We start from the raw sequence: 20,674 nt of genomic DNA, 5'->3' as shown, positions 1-20,674 counted from the left end.
CTTATGCCAAACCACATCACAATGCACCAATGAGCACTGATCTCAGAGTGCAAGCTGTGTTTTTATAGAAAGATAGTTATTCTCTGGATCCATTGCTTCTGCATCTACTGCTTTGAAAATGTCTTTGTAATTTAGATGTAATTTTCACAGCAGGATCAATAACTCATTGTTACATATCCTGGAGATAAGCTTCCATGCTAGAAAACAAATCTGGGCTATAGGAGAGAAAGAATCATTTTTATATATAGTATATTGTATCCAGGTATATTCTAGGATCTTCTTTCCATCTAACTCTCAGAGCAAAAGAACATGTAATGTATATAAGAATATTTGTTCTGAAGCAGCACAAAAATGACAACATTCCTGCAAACAATTGCACTGTCTTGGTTTTTATTAACACCACTCTAAAAATCAGCTAGAACAACAATTGTTTATTGGTTATATCAATTTAAGAAGCTTTTCTCTTGGGATTGAAGCAAAAAAGCACTTTCTTACCTAATTTCTCTATTATGGCAGGTGTTTCAGGCACAGGTACCTTTCCAAACATCTGATGAAGCTCCATGGCTTGACCCATATCTGAGCTATAAGATTTTGGCATTACTTGAGTTCATGCAAAAATGAGACCTGACTACTGGTAAAACAATCCACAAAAGGAAGGAAGGAAGATTGTGTTGGCTATTCTATTTCAATAAAATCCAAAGTGTACCAATGAAACATGGTTCTCCAGTCTGAGCTGACCTCTGTTCTTAGCCCTGTGTTTGGTATCAGATCAAAATGGAGTTTGTCTGTTACATATGTGAGATTATTTGTGGGGGCTGTGAAGGGGGGGAAATCTACAGAGCCTTTCTTTCCCAGAGATCTACGTCAGTGCTCTGAGCAGCTTATCTGAAAGCAAGCTGAAGCAACTGGTTATTAATGGCAATTTGTCTATCCTGCTGCTGAATTACTTTACTCTGAATTTACAAGGCAGTGTATGTTTCAACCTATTTTCTAGATCTGGTCCTCTAAATCAAGTCGTGGGGGGGGCACTTTGGGACCCACCAAAATATATTTGTGCAAAGACTGAGCTTCCTTCTAACTCTAAATAAATTAGCTCTCTAAAACTCCCCCAATATGATTGTCGTATCCCTTTAAGCAGTGTGACTTGTTTTGCAAATACAAAAGTAGCTGCAGAATAGAAGGATAACAGAAATAGGAGCGTGAAGGGATGGTCAGGATGTTTCATCTTTTCCAACCAAATTAAAATTATTTTTGTTCTGTTTCCAGAGAAGAGGCATGGAGATGAAGCAGAGTAACGAAAACAGTCTTCCTTTATTGCAAATCACCAACAGAACAGAGAACAAAAATGGCGGAGACCCTTTTATAGTGCCCTGGCCGGCGTAGCATCAGCCAATCATTCCACGGCATTCTCCCGCCTTGCACATGTGCGCAAGGCTGGAAACACTCTGTCTGGTCCCGGGCAACCACATGGTCTGCCCGGGCCTTTCTGCAGCTTTCCTGAGCCTGCTGAGTCACTCAACAGGCCCAGGACACAACAATTTTCTTAACCTCTGCCTGGCTGTTTGCATTGGGAAGGATGTTTCTATTGCTACCAATGTTAACCCTTCTTCTGAAGCAGACAACAGAATTAGAAGGAGGCAGAAGCTTTCATGGGATTACAATGGTATTCTTTCCCTTTCTCTCACTCCCCATGAGAACATAGATACAATGTTCTATCTCATTTAGCATACTTCTGTGTTATTTACTGCCATATTAATATTTGATGGTTTTTATTCCTCTAAAGCAGGTGTAGGGAACCTTGGCTCTTTTATGACTGGTGGACTTCAACTCCCAGAATTCCTGAGCCAGCACTTCAACTCCCAGAGGAATTCTGGGAGTTGAAGTCCACCAGTCATAAAAGAGCCAAGGTTGCCTACACCTGCTCTAAAGGATTTGTAATCTGCCTAGAGAACTCTAATTACTGGTGAATTAAGAACAGTTAATAAACACATTAAAAGGTACATAAGTACAGCAGATAGGATGTTATGGTTTTTCCAATCTTATGCCTTTCAGATATTTGGGCACTGCATTTCTAACAATGCCCCCAAGTAGAAAGAATGAAATGGTAAATAATCTTTGTTACTTTTGAGTAGCAGAATTGTAATCAGTTTTGGGAATATTCCTCTCTACCACCTTTGCAAGTTAGACATGTCGGAGGATCCAATTACAATTGTGGATTAATTTTGCCCTCTACACCTTTTTACTGAATCCTGATCTAAATTGCTAATTGGAAGGGTGCGATTTGTGCTGCTAGTGAAATAAGGTTTCCTCAAAACAGCACATCATAGCTCTTGCAGAGGCATTTAGAACAGGAAAACAGAAATAAATTATGTCCCTCAATCCCCTAAATCCAATTTATGGCACGCTCACTGGCAGATGGTGGAAGAAAACAATTCTGAAAGAATCTTATCTTCAGTTTTTTATCTAATGGGGGGGGGGTTGTCTCAAAATACTTAAACATTAAGAATGTACATGGAAAAATAGCCTAGCAACAGGAGTATTTATCCTCCCTAGACAGATACAAGTATTCCTCGACTTGTAACACAATTGGGACAAGAACTTCCATTGCCAAGTAAGGTGGTTATTCAGTGAGTCGTGCCCACATTTACGACCTTTTTACCCTATTTAAGTGAATTGCCCCAGTTGTTAAGTGAATCACATGGTTGTTAAGCAAACCTGGATTCCCCCCATTGACTTTGCTTGTTGGAAGCCAGCTGGGAAGGTTGCAAAACGTGATCATGTGTTGCCAAGGGCCAAATTTTTGATCATGTGACCATGGGGACACTGCAACAATCCTAAGAGTGAGGACTGGTCATAGTTACTTTTTTCTATGCTGTTGTAACTTCAAACGGTCACTAAATGAATGGTTGTAAGTCAAGGACTACCTGTAACTATCTTCTTCCGGTTTTAAAAAAAAGTTTCCTTAAGTTTCTTTAGACAATATTATCATCGGTCACTCAAAACTAAAGTCCTTCTAAGCTTAGCTAACTTTACTCCTGTCCTGTCCCATCTCCTAATGAAATCCAACATGTATATTTTTCTTTTTCATAATAATCATTGTGTTTTCTCTAACCCCCCCTCCATTCTAAACACATAAGATGGACCTCTTGGTTGTTAGGAATAGTCATATTTAGTCAATATGACTATTCAATATGGGGACTTATTAAATATGTTGTTAAACAAAAGAAAAAGTATACAACTTATAGCCATTTTTTCAGTGACTGTTCAAAGTTACAACAGCACTGAAAAAAAGTGACTTACAACCAGTCCTTGCACTTAGGGCCATTCCAGCATCCCCCATAGTCATGTGATCAAAATTCAGGCGCTTGGCAACAGGACTATATTTGCCAGCATCCCAGGCTCATCTGATCACCATTTGCAACCTTTCCAGCTGGCTTCCAACAAACAGACAACTTAATGATCACACAATTTACTTAACAACTGCAGTGATTCACTTAACAACCATAGTAAACAAAATATCATAACACTGGGTGTGACTCACTTAAGAACTGCCTTGGTGAGCAAGGGAAATTCTGAACCCAGCTGTTGGTCATAAACTGAGGCCTACCTGAACAGTACTTGTTCCGTCTAGTAAACAACATACACAATGAATAAAATTTTACCGCATTTCGCTTCAGTGCAACTCCTCAGGAAAGAGACTTTTAGAGGCAAATATTTATACTACCAGGAGAAAGATTTCAATTTCCCTATTCTCCTGCAAACACCCAGACAACTATCAATTAAATGGCAGCAAAAATTACAGTCCTCTATATTTCTTTCCTTCCAAAAATAGTAGTTGTCTGGGTTTCTGTTCCTTAAACCTGGCAGCCCCCGTTTATCCAATAATGGCAGGGTTTGTGTGGTAGATAAACAGCAGATCTTTCTCTGCCTATCTTCCCAGAGATGTCTTAGCTCTTCTGTTTGTGGATGGAAATGTTTTTTTCTCCAAAATCAAGGCAGAAATGCCTGGGCCAAGGCTGGACCTAAGGTGGGGTTCTTTCCATGGTCTCCAATGTTCGATTCCCAGGAGCAGAGATAAGTTTGAAGCAGGGTATTTTTCCTTTTAAAAAAGGCTATTTCTGTAAAAAAAAAAAATAAGTAAAAACATTGCAGACAAGAAGGATGCTTACTTTTCATTGTTGTTTCTGTTGCATTTCAGCCTTTTATGGATCTCTCTCAAATGGTACATGAGCAAATAATTTCTCTTAAGAACATTTTATGATTTGGAGTAGATATTTGAAATTCCATTCTCATCTCTTTACAATGAGGGATTTTCTGTATATAGCAGACTTGTAGTCTATTTGGACACCTATTTTTCTTTGAATTTTCTCTTTAAAGCTGCTGTTCTTCCAAAGGTTTGCACAGCTCTCTATTTTTTTCCTTTACCAATAATGGAAGTTGTTATTTTAATATATCAACTTATAAACATTTCTTTTGCCTTTTTTAAAAAAAAAACACGACAACAACAAACCTCTGATTTTATCTCTTGTAAATTTATTTGGAAGGGTTGAAACCTCTAGTCATATGACTTCACACTGTAAGGCAGAAAATGATTGGATAGGACTTACTATACTCCTTTTTTTAAAAAAAAATCTTGTGAAAGCTTCCACTAACCAGTTTATCATCTGAATCAAGATATAATACTAGTTGAAGATTCTTGGCTAATTTTGAGACATACTGTCTTAACATTCTGTTCTGGGAACAGCCCATGCAAATGATCCACACTGTAGCAACTCTTAATGAAACTACTCGCATGTAGTCAGTTCTCCATTTCCATTTTTAAGCTAGGTTTCCAAACAAAACACAAATTTGATTCTCTCAAAATACACTTCGAAGTGAGTTATCACTAATTGTTTCTTGTAAAGAAATACTCATGAGGGTTTGTTTCTGTTAAAGCTTCAAAACTCTCTCCTCTAATTTTATTTCAGAGATGGAAACAGAAATTATATATTATATATTACTAGCTTTAAATAGAGCAGGATAATTCAGCAGCATAGGAATACTAGTTATTCATCTGCTACAAAACAACAACTTGGTTTTGCCCATATATTGACACATTTATCTAAGGATTTTGCTATTCCCAAAATATCTGCCAGCCTTTGGCACTATACAAAGCTAATAAAGAAACAATCACCATCATGTTGAGCATACCATATTTTTCGCTTTCAAACTACATTTTTCAGATGGAAAGGTTTGTTCAATCATGTCAATTTTGAACCTCACCCCAGCATGAATTAACCTACACATGAGACTTCCCAAACCTGTTTCCTTCCTAATGCTCTGGATCACCACTCCCCAAACCATAGGACATTAAAAGAGTACAATTGTCAAATATATAGTATTCTTTTTAAAACATGGTTACATTTACTATTTGATCCCAGTATCAAATTAATAATACTTGTTCTGCCAAGTACTATGTGTCAGTGAAATAAATCATTCTACCTAAGGTTTAAAGTGCAGCACAATTACAGTTTATTTTCGAAAGAGCTGTCAGGTTAATGTGTTTCTGATTAAAAACAAAATAGTTCTAATTGTATATATAATATTAATATTGCACTGTGCAGTTTTTAATTGTCTGAATTACAGTTTTCAGCTATATGAAAAAAAGCCTAGCTGATAATGTAGATACCTCCCCAAAGCTCTACATGTAAAATAAAATTAAAGCCAGCCTTCTTTAAAATAGAAAGGTCATTTAGTTTTCAATGAGTGTGCATTTTATTTGCTCAATATAACATTGCCAAACCATCTGGAAACATAAAACACACTGTTCTTTGCATGCTGAGCTCATGAATAGGGTTTAAATCTCCAACTTATATCAAAACAAGAAGGCAGGTGGCCAAGAATAGTTATTCATATCTACAAAACTAACTGTAGCTGGACTGCCTTAAAACAGATAAATTAAAGTCAAAGGGACTACTGAAAACAAAAATGCTGGACCCTGTTAATAGGCACGGATTTTCTTTACTTTTTTTACCACAGTAGATTTTAACTACAGTAAAAAGCACAGTGAAGATGAAGTTGTTTCTGTTTGTGAGATTTTTTTAAAGCTTACCAAAAATGTCATGTGGAATTTGTTCATCAATTATTATAACAATAAATAAATAAATGTATTAGCAGATGATAGGATTGTAGATATATAATACTATACACAAAAAAATACAAGGAACCCAATGAAGTGTTGATAAAAGAATGAATAAGCGCAACAATTAACTGATGTGATCAGGAACATCAGAAGGAATGACAAGCACTCTTGAGCTTTTGAGATATAATTGATTTACGGTGATAATCAGTTACCTCATTTTTGATATGCATTACTGTTCTTGGTGGAAAGTTAATGCCTTATTTTTAATCATGCTTTTATTTTGTAGCTACTTGGAATATTTTTTTAAAAAAAATAGAAAAGTAGATTTCAAGTAAATATTTTTGGCAAGTGATTGTACATAATGATACATATAATACATATATGACAATACGGCAATGAGAATACGTGCCGTAACAAACAACAAATTATTCTACATTTGATTATTCTGATTATTTTGCATAACCCAATCTCAGACTGGGAACCTCTTAATTATATTACTGTAATATGTAGAGTTGCCCTTAAAAAATGTCAGTGCCTACATCTGGTACATAACACAGTAATTACAGTAGTAATGTGAACTCAAAAGATAGCTATGTGTTGTCTTCCTTTGCATCCTATGATGAAAGTATGGGCTTTCAATTTTCTATATGTTTCATATTAGGCTTTAACTAAATATAAGTAATTTTTACAATTCTGCAGATTTTTTTAAATTTCAACCATAAAACAACACTCAGTGTAACAATTCCCTTAGTTCCAATTCTAAAAGCAGACTGATACATAACAGGAGCACCTATTCCAGTGATGGCGAACCTTTTAGAGACCGAGTGCCCAAACTGCAATCCAAAACCCACTTATGCATCGTCAGATGCCAGGTGGGTGTGACCTATTGGGTGGACGTGGCTGCAGTGGTAACAGCAGACTGGGTGGGACTAAAAAGTTCAATCAATCAATTCCAACTTTGCAAGATCTTTTTTTTCCCGCAAGAAGTTGAAATTGATTGATTGATTGAGCCTTTTTTTTTTTGTACACGGCGGTGGAGGCCTAAAGCAAAAAGGTTTTATAAAACCCAGCTGAAGGCCTAGGACTGGGGCAACAGCGCGTGTGCCCATAGAGAGGGCTCTGAGTGCCACTCTGGCACCCATGCCATAGGTTCACCACCACTGACTTACTCTATCTGCCAGGCCTTTGTGAATTCCTTCACATGCAAACCAAATACACACAAACGTGTTTTATCAGAGTTAGGTTATACAGACAATATCCCTTGGAACGTACTTCGAACAACGAATCAACGAACACCTAGAGGCAAACAAAGTCATTACTAAAAGCCAACACGGGTTTGTCAAAAATAGATCATGCCAGACAAATCTTATTGCATTCTTTGACCAAGTGACAAAATTAGTGGATCAGAGGAATGCTGTGGACATAATTTACTTGGACTTCAGTAAGGCATTTGATAAAGTAGATCACAACCTACTACTTGACAAGATAGAAAAATGTGGGGTAGACAGAACCACCACCAGATGGATCCGTAGCTGGCTGACCGGCCGTACTCAGCGAGTGGTCCTCAATGGAACTGCATCTATATGGAGGGAAGTATGTAGTGGGGTGCCCCAGGGCTCTGTTCTGGGCCCAGTACTCTTCAACATCTTCATCAACGATTGGGATGAAGGGATAGATGGGGAACTCATCAAATTTGCAGATGACACCAAGCTGGCAGGAATAGCCAACACTCCAGAAGACAGGCTTCAGATACAGAAGGATCTGGACAGACTTGAACACTGGGCACTAACTAACAAAATGAAATTCAATGGTGAAAAAAGCAAGGTTCTACATTTAGGCAAGAAAAACCAAATGCACAAGTACAGCATAGGTGGCACCATGCTCAATAGTAGTAACTGTGAGAGGGACCTCGGAGTCCTAGTAGACAATCACCTAAATATGAGCCAGCAGTGTGCTGCAGCTGCCAAAAAGGCCAACACAGTGCTAGGCTGCATTAACAGAAGGATAGAATCAAGATCACGTGAAGTATTAATACCACTCTACAATGCCTTGGTAAGGCCACACTTGGAATACTGCATCCAGTTTTGGTCACCACGATGCAAAAAAGATGTTGAGACTCTAGAAAGAGTACAGAGAAGAGCAACAAAGATGATTAGGGGACTGGAGGCTAAAACATATAAGGAACGGTTGCTAGAATTGGGTATGTCTAGTTTAACGAAGAGAAGGACAAGCGGGGACATGATAGCAGTATTCCAATATCTCAGGGGCTGCCATAAAGAAGAGGGAATTAAGCTATTTTTGAAAGCACCTGAAGGGAGGACAAGAAGCAACGGGTGGAAACTAATCAAGGAGAGAAGCAACCTAGAACTAAGGAGAAACTTCCTGACAGTGAGAACAATTAATCAGTGGAACAGCTTGCCTCCAGAAGCAGTAAATGCTCCAACACTGGAAGTTTTTAAGAAGAGACTGGACAGCCACTTGTCCGAAATGGTGTAGGGTTTCCTGCCCGAGCAGGGGGTTGGACTAGATGACCTCCAAGGTCCCTTCCAACTTTACTAATATGAATATGAGTACTGTAGTATAGTATATTCGCCCTCCCTTTGAGATGTTTTTAGACCTTTCTATTTCAGATGCTATTAAGGCTCAAAGAGAATCTGAGAATTGGCTATATGATTGTGAGTTCCAATAGAATAGAACCTATATAGTTCAGGGGTGAACTGCATAGAGTCCTTGGTGCTTTCTGAGTTTGGTTGCTTACTTGCTTGCAGACATTTCACTGGGTACATGAGGCTGTTTTTAAATACTGTGAGAAAATAGTACAAAGTTATTTCAATAAGGCGTTAAAATCATTGGTGTTAATGAGCGTTGAGTTTGCTCCTTGTTTATATATAGTAGTCTGTGAATGGTGTGTATGATGTTGTGAATTCCTTGTCAAAATCCTTCTAAGAATAAAGGCAGGCAATGAAGAATTGTTTCTTTTGAAACAAGCTTCAGTCTTTTATATTTTAAGCTAACTCTAAAAAAATGTGATAGTTGATTTTATATAAAACCATATTTAGTGTTTTGAGAATATTTTTTCCATGCTTTATTACTGCTTAAAACTGATTAGATGTACAAAATCAAGAATAGAAATGTAATAAAATGATAATCTTCCTGATCAATAAAAAACCACGATAGCTAATAAAATATGGGGACATGATAGCAGTGTTCCAATATCTCAGGGGCTGCCACAAAGAAGAGAGAGTCAAGCTATTCTCCAAAGCGCCTGAGGGCAGGACAAGAAGCAAAGGATGGAAACTAATCAAGGAGAAAAGCAACCTAGAACTAAGGAGAAACTTCCTGATAGTTAGAACAATTAACTAGTGGAACAACCTGCCTCCAGAAGCGGTGAATGTTCCAACACTGGAAGTTTTAAAGAAGAGACTGGAAAGCCATTTGTCCGAAATGGTATAGGGTTTCCTGCCTGAGCAGGGGGTTGGACTAGATGACCTCCAAGGTCCCTTCCAACTTTATTTTTATTATTATAAATATTTAAATATTTATCCTGCTGATTTTTTTCAACACCTGTAGTAAACTGAACAGGTAATCTCAATTGTGCCTTATTTTCCTCATTACTTCAATTACACAAAGAATTTACATCAGTGTTTATGGCAAAAACACAAAAGAATCTTGTGTGACATACGGTATTAAAAGAAAAGTTGGAGAGAAACAAGATACACAGCGATAACTGATATAGAAGCTATTTTTAAACCAATACTATCCCATGCATAAGCTTTCATGAGTAAATGAGTCTACATTATATCTGCAACCCAAAGTTTTCATATGAGTCTTGCAGAGTTAAGTGCAGATATTGATCCCCACACAAAGAAGGATCTTAATATTAGTCACAATTACAGTGGAATAAAATAATGTTTCTCAAACTGAGTTCAAAGAGGAATTAAATTCTGAAATGTTCAAAGCTATGATAAATGTCCTACAATAAACCTGAACTGGTGGAAAATTAAATCTATCTTTCTCTACAAGCAATCAAAAATCTCTCAGAACACTCTTGCTAAAGAAATTTCTTCAGTGTCCTATACATTTGTATGAAATAATATAATGGGATAATTTTTTCCTACACATTTATATGAAATAATATAATGGGATAAAATATGGGAACTATATTCGACCTATAACTTTAAAGTAATATTTATTTTGATCATATTTATCTTATCCCAAAGGATTTCTAAACCATCTGTCTAGATCTTTCATCACCATAAAAGATGGGATAAATTAAATTCTACCAGTTGAGAAGGGCTTCTGGATGTTCTCATGCCAAGACAAAGAAGTCAAAAACATAACGTAACCTAAAATCAAAGGCCCAACTCTTTTCTAGATAGTTACTATGATCCAGTATATCAGATCTAGTTCACTTTATAGTGCAAGCAAACAGGATCCCAAAGTTATGTAATAATGAGATAGAATTGAGTAGATTTTTTCCTAGTCTATTGATAAAAAAATCAAATATCAGCATAGAATAAAGCAATTTGTTATTTGTTCCCTGTTGTGTATTGACCCAATTTCCAAAGGGCAATTATAAACGGTTAACTGAAGATATTGGAATCAAATTCCTAACTGTTTGTATGTTGTTACAAGCTTGTATTTTGGGCGGCAAATTGTGCTTTGAATTCATTGGCTGCCGTCTAGTGGCACTCTGGTATAAATAGAAACCAAGCGGCTGTTAGAGCCGCTTCTGTGTTGATTCAATAAAAGAACTGTTGCTTCAACCTCCTTCTGATCAATGCCTCACCAATCCCAGTATATAACATTCCCCCTCTATTAGAACATAGAACATAGACTAACAGAGTTGGGAGAGACCTTTTAGGTCATCCAGTCCAACTCCCTGCACAAGCAGGAGAGTTACAGACTTTCTAATTATGTAGACAAGTAAGGTGACCAACTTTTTTACAATGAAAAGGAGGACACAAATAAATTGAAGAAAAAAATATCGAAAATAAAAAAAACATTTTATTCATTGCAACAATAATACAGACAACTTGCATGTGCAAAGTTTGCCAGCCGGGTGTTTTGGCGCGTTCAGCAGCAATTCCTATTGGCTTTCGAAAGCACAGCTCATGCAAAAGTTGAAAACAAAACCCATCAAAAAAAGGTGCCAGAACACCGTTCTGAGCATTCTATGAGGGGGAAAAAAACCCCTGCAGATTAGTCTTCAAATATTGAAAAGGAGGACATGAAGGAGGACACTTTTTGAGGGAGGACAGAACTTACAAAAGGAGGACTGTCCTCCCTAAAGGAGGACGGTTGGTCACTTTAAGACAAGTCACTTGCCGCAAGTGATTCTACAGTAAAGCTGATTTAAAACAAAGAGGGGGGGGGGCATTCTTGGTAGTGCCATGACATAAACTGAATCAAGAAGAATGCATTAATAACCCATGAGTCAGGAGTTGAAGAAATCCTATCAATTCAAAATATAAAACTGTTAGGAAGCCCCTAATAAATAATTGCCTACTTTAAAAACTGCCAGGAAACCATAAGAAAGACTTTTTTTTCTTGCATCCAAAGACATCCTAGTTGCTGGATTTTATCTGTTTTCAGTTAAAGCAGGAACTTCAGTTTAAATGTTTCCAAGCAACTAAGCCATATTGGAAAAAAAAGTACTGGTGGTGGCTAACATTTAGGATAAGACATGTGTTAAATGTGTTAAATTTGATGTTGATTTCTAAGGCTTGGAATTTTCTAACAGTTTTTCAAGTATTGTTACTTGACTGAACTAGAAGACCTCCAAGGTCCCTTCCAATTCTATTCTATTCTATTCTATTCTATTCTATTCTATTCTATTCTATTCTATTCTATTCTATTCTATTCTATTCTATTCTTGTAGCATATCACACTGGAGAACTTTAAAATGCTATATATATAAGGCTGGAATTTAGTGGTAGAGAATACAAAGAATACTTTCTCATAAGTGGGAGCAATACTGGAGGGGTTCAACTCAGCATACACCTTATCTTTGCACTATGAGCCTATATTGGACATATGACAGTTCAACTAACATGACTTTCCCCCATGAAGCCTTAAGCATTAGTGTTGAGTCCTCAGCTAATGGCAATAACTCACAAAGCATCTCGTAGTTTCAGGAGCCTCTTTATTGTTGTTCTGTAGCCCCGTTACAACTCTGAGGCATGCAAGCCTCTCAGCCTCTCTTAAAAACAATCCCCGGGCCAAAAGGCAACATTTAGGCGCGCGGCGCACCTTGCACATGCGCACCTTGCGCATGCGCACGAGCACCGGCGCCAGCCAGTCTGGTCCTGGGCAGCTTGCAACTGCCCGAGAGCGTTGCAATGTCCCGAGCCTGCCTTTGCAGGCTCAGGACACAACAATTAGAGTAGGGAAAAGTGAGCATAAAGATCCCTCATCCCAATCAAGAACTCAGAGCTCTTTGTGAAGAGGGAAGGGCTTTACTTATGTGTCTCATTTAGAAGCCACCCATCTCTCTGACAGAGCACTCCCAGGTGGTGTAGAAGTGAGATATAAAAACGTAAAAGCCATATATAAATATGCTGAATTCAGGATAAGATTTTTGCAGAGTTCCTTCATCCTCAGATGAGACCCCAGCAATTTACCCAGTGAGCTGTCTAGCTGTCTATTTAGTAATGCTATACAATCACTCTTATCACCTTTCATTTGTCACATACTGTTATGGACATATATCGCCCCCCTTTTTTTTCTCTTTCCTAATCCAGACAAAACAGCTTGGGAGGATATCAATACTAACCATTCCCACACTGCATGAAACAGATGACATTTCTCTCTAGAGTCAATTAGGAAAATCACTGCTCATTTGTGGAACAAACAACAACAACAACAACAACCACTAGGTGAAGATTGACCCAAGTCCCCTTTTCTTATTCAATGAATAATATGGCACAATATGAGAGAGGACACTGCTTAATTGCCTCCCTGGAGAGAAATCTTTAAAAGGTTCTTTAAAAAATAAAACACAGAAAGACAAACAAGAAAATAATGATGACAATGATGATGATTATGATGTTGGAAGGGACCTTGGAGGTTATCTAGTCCAACCCCCTGCTCAGGCAGGAAACCCTATATCATTTCAGACAAATGGCTGTCCAGTCTCTTCTTAAAAACTTCCAAAGTTGGAGTATTCACCACTTCTGGAGGCAGGTTGTTCCACTGGTTAATTGTTCTAACAGTCAGAAAGTTTCTCAGTTCTAGGTTGCTTCTCTCCTTGATTAGTTTCTATTTGTTGCTTCTTGTCCTGCCTTCAGGCACTTTGGAGAAAAGCTTAACTCCCTCTTCTTTGTGGCAGCCCCTGAGATATTGGAATACTGCTATCATGTCACCCCTAGTCCTTCTTTTCATTAGACTAGACATATCCAATTCCAGCAACCGTTCCTTATATGTTTTAGCCTCCAGTCCCCTAGTCATCTTTGTTGCTCTTCTCTGTACTCTTTCGAGAGTCTCAACATCTTTTTTACATCATGGTGACCAAAACTGGATGCAGTATTCTATGTGTGACCTTACCAAGGCATTGTAAAGTGGTATTAATACTTCATGTGATCTTGATTCTATCCCTCTGTTAATGCAGCCTAGCACTGTGTTGGCTTTTTTGGCAGCTGCAGCACACTGCTGGCTCATATTTAAGTGATTGTCCACTAGGATTCTGAGGTCCCTCTCACAATTACTACTATTGAGCAAGGTACCACCTATACTATACCTGTACATTTATTTTTCTTGCCTAAATGTAGAATCTTACTTTTTTCACCATTGAATTTCATTTTGTTAGGCAGCGCCCAGTGTTCAAATCTGTCCAGATCCTCCTGTAACCCACATTTTTCTATCTTATCAAGTAGTAGGTTGTGATCTACTTTATCAAATGCCTTACTGAAGTCCAAGTAAATTATATCCACAGCATTCCTCTGGTTCACTAATTTTGTCACTTGGTCAAAGTGACACTATGGATGACCATCCATAGTGGCATTGGAGTTAATGTTATCTAGCTGCTGGTTAGAAAAGTTATTAAATTTGTGAAGCCATTCCTACTCAACCCTTAAAAGGTGTAGGGGGGAGCTTTGACTCTTGGTGACTGCCTGAAGCAGGCCGTGCAGTTTTCTCAGCGAGATTTTATAAGTGGCTTGTCATGGCCTCCTTCCTAGAGCTGAGAGAGAGCGATAGCATTTAGACTTATATATTGCCTCATAGTGCTGGGAAGTTTACAATAAGAAGCATTATTTGAATATTGCCCCCCAAATAATCTGGACCCTCACTTTACCAACTGTGGAAAGATGGAAGGCTGAGTCAATCTTGAGCCCCGCCAGGATCGAACTCCAGGTTATGGGCAGAGTTTGCCTGCAATACTGCACTTTAATCACTGTGCCACCAGGGCTCATGGCTTGAATGACCCAAGATCACTCAACTAGCTTCATGCTCCTTAGTTCTAACCTGGTGTCTCAACCACTATACTACACTGGCTCTCTCACTCCCAAATACGAAGAATATTAAAGTTCCTCATCTTTATTAGGACTCACTTTTTTACATGGTATGACTTGCTTTGTTCATTTGTTTTATTTGTAAAATGGACTGATTTTGTAGATGAGCTTGCAACCCTGACTTTGGGTATAGCTTTGTGTTGAAAGGATTTCTTCTTTCTGACCTAAGTTTCTTTTTTTTAATCTAAACTCTGTTTCTGACAACTTTCCAAGGCTACATTTTATTACCCTTGGTCACACTTGTGTAACAGATGTGTGAAAATACATCGACAGATAGTAACACTATTTCTAAATGCTGCAGTCACAGCTGCACATAGATACCTTCAGTTCATAGCATAGGATCTCCCCACCCCCCCATATTGACTGGCCTATTTACATTTTGAAAAAGAGTAATATGTGAACTAGTATTTTGAAAAGCCTCGAAAAATCATTCCAATTCTTGGGGTGCAGCACAAATCAGTTTGGTATCTTTGGTATCATGTGTACCTTTTTCTTGCTGCGGTTTAGCTACTTGATATAAAGCACTGTTATTAGTCAGATTCTGCCTCAAGTCTTTGGAGCTGTCACTGAGATAAGTTTTGAATTAAACTATGCTGTCAGCATAGTCTTTTCAATACAGTTCGCTTGTCCTTGAGATGTCTTAAATCAAAAAGAAATTTGGAAACAAATAGCCCAATTCAAGATCTATCATGCCATGCTGAAGCAAAGCAACGAGAGAAATAATGAAATAAATGCTGACTCTCTCTTGCTGCAATCTCCTTTTTTTCCATGGCTCAGGATCTGTTTGGTAAAGTTCATATGCTATTCACATTGAATCTGGTCCACCATACAATTCCCTCTGCCAACACAAAAGGAAGCAATGTTGCAAATACACACAACTCCCTGTTTTTATGTTTTAATGACAGGTGAAGCTTTGTGTTGCAAAATGGAGTAATGTTTTTTTTTTCAAGTTTTGCTAACAGCTCTCAATCCACATGATCTTAAAGGATGAAGCGTGGAAAACAAACTAGATGGCTTTGCATCCTCATGAGGTCTTTTCTGATTTATTTTATTTTCAGGTGCTGTCAACCACCTATTTGCATGTCTGTTGGCCCTGAATTATGACTGCTGCAAGATGGAAATACATACAGTACTAGGACTCTTGCAAATCTTTGTTTACAAACAAAAGAAAAGGGAAAATGAGTAACACGGATATGGATCAACTGCAAGAATGAAGGCTAAACCAAAGACTCAATACCTTTATGAGTCATGAATTACATAACTTATTCTATCCTGGATCGAATATGCCTGTCCTCATTGCGGTCCTTATTTTGTAACAACCTTGTTTGCCTTAATACCATTTTCCAATTACTCAAATTTGCTTTGCATTTCTCTTGTTGCTTCATATTAGCATAATGCAGTTTATAAAATACATCTGCTTACCGTCAATTTTCTTCATGCTGTTTATTTTTTTTAAAAAAAACCTGAGATGTACAGCCTTGCCTAAAGATGCATTTTAGACGTGAATTTTATACAATCATACACAAGGAAAAGTTCCATCGTATTCAGCAAAACTTGATTTGTAGTGTTAAAAGACATGATCCCATCCATTTGTGTTTGCTGCTATATTTTAAACCAAGATTGACACACCTCATATGATACCATCACAAGCTGAATTTTTGCTCTGTCGTAGATTTCTGGAGTTGGCAGACAATTCAGCAATTAATGCATTAGCTCAATCTTGAAAGAGTTATGGCAGTCAGTTGATCTGAACAATTATCCCAGTGCAGGAAATAATACTTGACTATCTTTGAGTTACCAGAATATAGTTCAATTCCCTGGAAATATTTGTCTGATGAGCAGGTGGTTGCTTATGCCAAGGATCTACATCAGCACAAATCCTGCCCTACCTTACCCCTAGGCAGGCTGTCTTGATGGTGGTTGGGTTTTTTTCCCCTCAAACATGCCTATCCTCTATGTATGTTTTATATTCATCCTTCCTTTTACCATTTATAAATCCACGTATATTTTAATCCAATGGCAATAACATTTGGGGGTGTGTGTGGGATGGGTGCACATTATTTGGAGGGTGTAAGTTTGCTACATAGGCTTATTCTGAGTTCAAACCATTTCATCCAGAGTTTAGTCTAAAACAGGTAGTCCTCGAGTTATGACCACAATTTAGCCCAAAATAAGTGAAACATTTGTTAAGTGAGTTTGCCCCGTTTTACCACTTTTCTTGCCATAGTTGTTAAGTGAATCGTTGCATTTGTTAAGTCAGTAACACGGTTGCTAAGTGAATCTGGCTTCCCCGTTGACTTGTCAGAAGACCGCAAAAGCTGATCACATGACCCCAGGATACAACCGTCATAAATATGAGACCATGGCCAAGCATCTGAATTTTGATCATGTGACCATAGGGATGCTGCAACGGTCGTAAGTCACTTTTTTCAGTGCTGTTGTAACTTTGAAAGGTCACTAAGTGAACTGTGGTAAGTCGAGGATTGCCTGTACATCTGTTTTTAAAAGGTGGAGATGGAGTTCTCAAATCTTTTTTAACTTCCTTAAAATATAGTATCTGTCTTCACCATTTTAATAAGTTCATTTTAGAAGTATGACTCAAAGTGCGCTGCGCCTGCGCTGATTTAATTGTAGTTACCCATGTAAATATCCACACTGCGTGAATTTTACATGCTTTTGTTTTTCTTTTAAGATGCTCTGGCACCATTTTCTCTCTTACCAGTCTAATTAATCCTAAAATGTCCTTTGCAAAATTCTAAAGCCACTTTTAAGAAAAGAAGTCTGTTTAAGCATTCCTTTGACTTCCAGCAGCCATAAAGGCCATAGTAAAGGTACAACTTGATTATTCAAAGGCTTTGCCAGAGAGATCCAGAGCAAAAACATCCTTCATAATAACGAGTATCTATAAGGTACAATCATTTAATTGTTATCATTTAGGAGTGAAAACATCAACCATTTGTCACTGCCTGCTTTTGTGGCTGTGGCACCTGAGTTACCTGTGTCATGAAATGGCCATTAGGAACAGCCCTGTGTTTTCTGCTAAGAAAAGCTTTAGCAGCTTTCAATTCACTAACACCATACTGGAAAGACAAGTTTTGCCTTGTTGTGAAAGGAAGGAGAAGTTTTAAAGAATAGAAAGGTACAGTAAGAGCTTTATGAGTAATTGAGTTAATGCTGTCTGAATGGGTGTATCAGGGCAGAATAAGAACTGATTATGAAAAGAGATATATAAACTCCTTCAGAGGTTAAAGAAAGGTGCCAGCACAATTGGGCACTCTTCCAACAATGCCATCAAAATCTGCATTAACAATCATAATCCATATCTGAATTGGAACAAGGATAGTCAAAGGAAAATATTAAAACAGGCCTTTCCCGTTTAGTGCCCTCCAGATGCACTGGGCTTCCAACTTCCATAATGCTGGGTAACTGGTCATTTGAATCTGAAGAAACAATGGCGTGTTCTATAACTATTTATAACATTCCCTATGTTCTTTTTCAATATCCAGAAGATTCTCTTAGTTATCTTTCATGAGTTAAGCTCTTTAATTTATATCTCTTTTCATGTGAATTTGGGAGCAAATTTTATTGAATGAACACAGCTACGCTTGTCCTCCTAATCTCTGAATCCAATCCTCCAGGGTGCACTTATGCAAAAACTGATGAGCAGTAAAAACAGCTGTCAAGCTTCATAAGATGAGCAACAATCACCCATCTTCCCCTTCACATTTTCACAACAATGAAAAGTGCAAAATATACAGCTATTAAAATAAGTATCATCTTTCTGGAAGTACACAATGAAGACTGTGGCTGGAAACATCTGGCAACGCCAAATTAAGAAATATTTGTGCTAAAAATCTCAAAGAAATAATAAAATTAAATTCAATATTATTGTTTCATACAGATCTTGTCAAGTCTCATTCATGTTTAAGCGACCTATCAATTTCTTTACAATCCATTTCAAAACAACAATTTTTAAGAATGACAAAAGCTAAGAATAAGCTTGTTATAGAGCACATGATGTTGTTTGCCACGTTTGGCATTTTGAGATTTATAGAGGGACCCTTGGAAAAATTAAAAACATGTCCGGAAAACAAATATATAATGAGATGTATTTGATGTATTAAACATTATTCTGGACATCCAGATGCAGACAGCAATATAGAAGTGAAGAGACTCTGTCTCTGTCCCATGAGGGAATCATCCTGCATTTTATTTGCTGTTTTCAACATCAGAAAGCTGTTTTTTCCAGTGTTTCTAGCTCTTAATTCAGAGCAGCGTTGGGAGGACAAAATGTCAGTATTTGTGGTCACAAATAATGGCATCCAAAATAAATGAATATTCCTTACATATTATACAGCCACTGCATTCTAAAATGCAAGCTGTTTTTATTAACTTCCAGAGAAATATTTAGAAAGTAAGAATTTTTAATGTTTTTCTCCAACTTTCATCATTTAAAAGTCTCTTAGCCAAAACAAACTTGTGATTAGCTTATTCAAATTGTTGTTAAGGATACAAGGATACTGCGTGTGTGCTACTTACTGACTTCAGAAATAATATAATCAACTTTAGGAGTTGAAAGCTACTACCATAAATCCTAAAGTTGGTTTGTATAAGGGAGGGATTGAAAACTGAATGGATTACTGGGCATTTAAAAATAGGTATAAAAAGTGACATATCACAGAATGACAAGCCCAGTAATCTGAAACTTAGATGCAAAATGAATTGAATTTTAGTTTTGATCTAAAATGATCCAGCACACTTTTACACAATTACAGTAAAAATATGCAGATACCAAAAATACTGCAGTAACAAAAATGAGATTGTGAAGCACATTGGATTGTCAAATGAAACTTGATAAATCTTTTTTTTTCCCAGCACAGAAGAGGAATGTGTTCTACCTTGCAACATTCTTGTTCCCTCATCCATTGTCTGGGATAATTAGCAACTGGCATCCAATTTATCCTTTCCTGGACATCTTGCAGAATAAACTTTGAATGTCTAATGGACACTCCAATATGGAGTTTGTCCAGAAAAGAATCTGTATCCTAGACATTAGAAAAGTGCTAATCCAAACAAGATCCCAAAGACTTTGTTGCTAAGTAGCCCACTGGGTCTACATTTCCCACAGTACCTGCACAGACTTGATTTACGACATTGTAGAATTCTAACATGGTTAGGAAACAGACTAAAATACAAAAGTTGCTGGTTGTTTCCTAAGCATATTGTACAGCAGCAAGATATTACGGAAAGGAATTGTTTCAAATAACCATTTTAGTTTCTTCAGGATTTTCACCCTTTTCCCAATAAATTGTTAAATATTTTAATATGGATGTTTTAAAGAAACTAGGTTCCTGGAAGTTAGTGATTCAGAGCAGGATATGAAAGAAACTGTCACTTTCAAACAAACATGACCATTTATCTAAATCAGTAAATATTAACCAGAAACACTCCTATTAGTTGTCCGGTTGAATGAAGAAGAAAAATAAACAATAACTAAGTCCACAAAGCTACTGAAGTTTATGGTACTTTTCCTTTTTCATAAATGCTACCCAAACTGATGGCTATTCCCTATCCCCATCTCATTGTTTTTAGAATCTGTAGTTATTTATCAAAGACAAGGATGCACAAGAGAGAGAAAAATATTCAAGTCAACCAGTGTTCAATTTACAAATCAAAGATGAAAAACTGATGGCAAAGTAATCTGAGGTTTTAGCAACCTAAGCTTTTAACATCTTGGATAAATTGAAACCAGGACAGCTACAGAAACAAGATTTTGTCAAGACTCCTGACATAAAGTAACTACAAAGCAGAGCGACTTTGCTAAAGTCAACATATGGGACTTTATGAATTTTTAAATTATTTGAGTATTATTCGTTCATGCAGTAGTTCATACAATACAATCTATACAACAACTGGGAGCAAATTTCCATTTTCCGAAAGGCCAGTTTCTCCAGGTTATTGCCTTCATTTTACTAATATATGCCAAAAGTATAAAACAAGTACTTATTCCTACATTGAAACAAATTCAACACTCATTTAACAG

At 37.3% G+C, this 20,674-nt stretch overlaps 1 protein-coding gene across 10 annotated transcripts in view; it reads right to left on the bottom strand.

The window, feature by feature from the left end:
• MAP7 (microtubule associated protein 7) overlaps nt 1-20,674 on the bottom strand; it is a 103,765-nt gene that overhangs the window by 64,135 nt on the left and 18,956 nt on the right. The window contains exons 1-2 of one of the 10 annotated variants that reach the window (XM_039323219.1): nt 3,663-3,671; nt 496-581 (exon numbers count right to left, since the gene is read on the bottom strand). The exons of 8 other annotated variants lie outside the window; for them this stretch is intronic. In XM_039323219.1, coding sequence (XP_039179153.1) covers nt 496-581; nt 3,663-3,667 — 91 coding nt within the window. In that variant the 5' untranslated portion in view covers nt 3,668-3,671. Of the gene's footprint in view, nt 1-495; nt 1,034-3,662; nt 3,672-20,674 lie in introns of those variants that run through there. One more of the 10 variants, XM_039323209.1, reaches the window with a different exon arrangement.

Source organism: Crotalus tigris, unplaced genomic scaffold (genome assembly GCF_016545835.1).
Source record: "Crotalus tigris isolate CLP2741 ecotype Arizona unplaced genomic scaffold, ASM1654583v1 scf7180000017611.44802233496:7321179, whole genome shotgun sequence".
Classification (NCBI taxonomy): Eukaryota; Metazoa; Chordata; class Lepidosauria; order Squamata; family Viperidae; genus Crotalus; species Crotalus tigris.
This window is presented reverse-complemented; position numbering and strand designations above follow the sequence as displayed.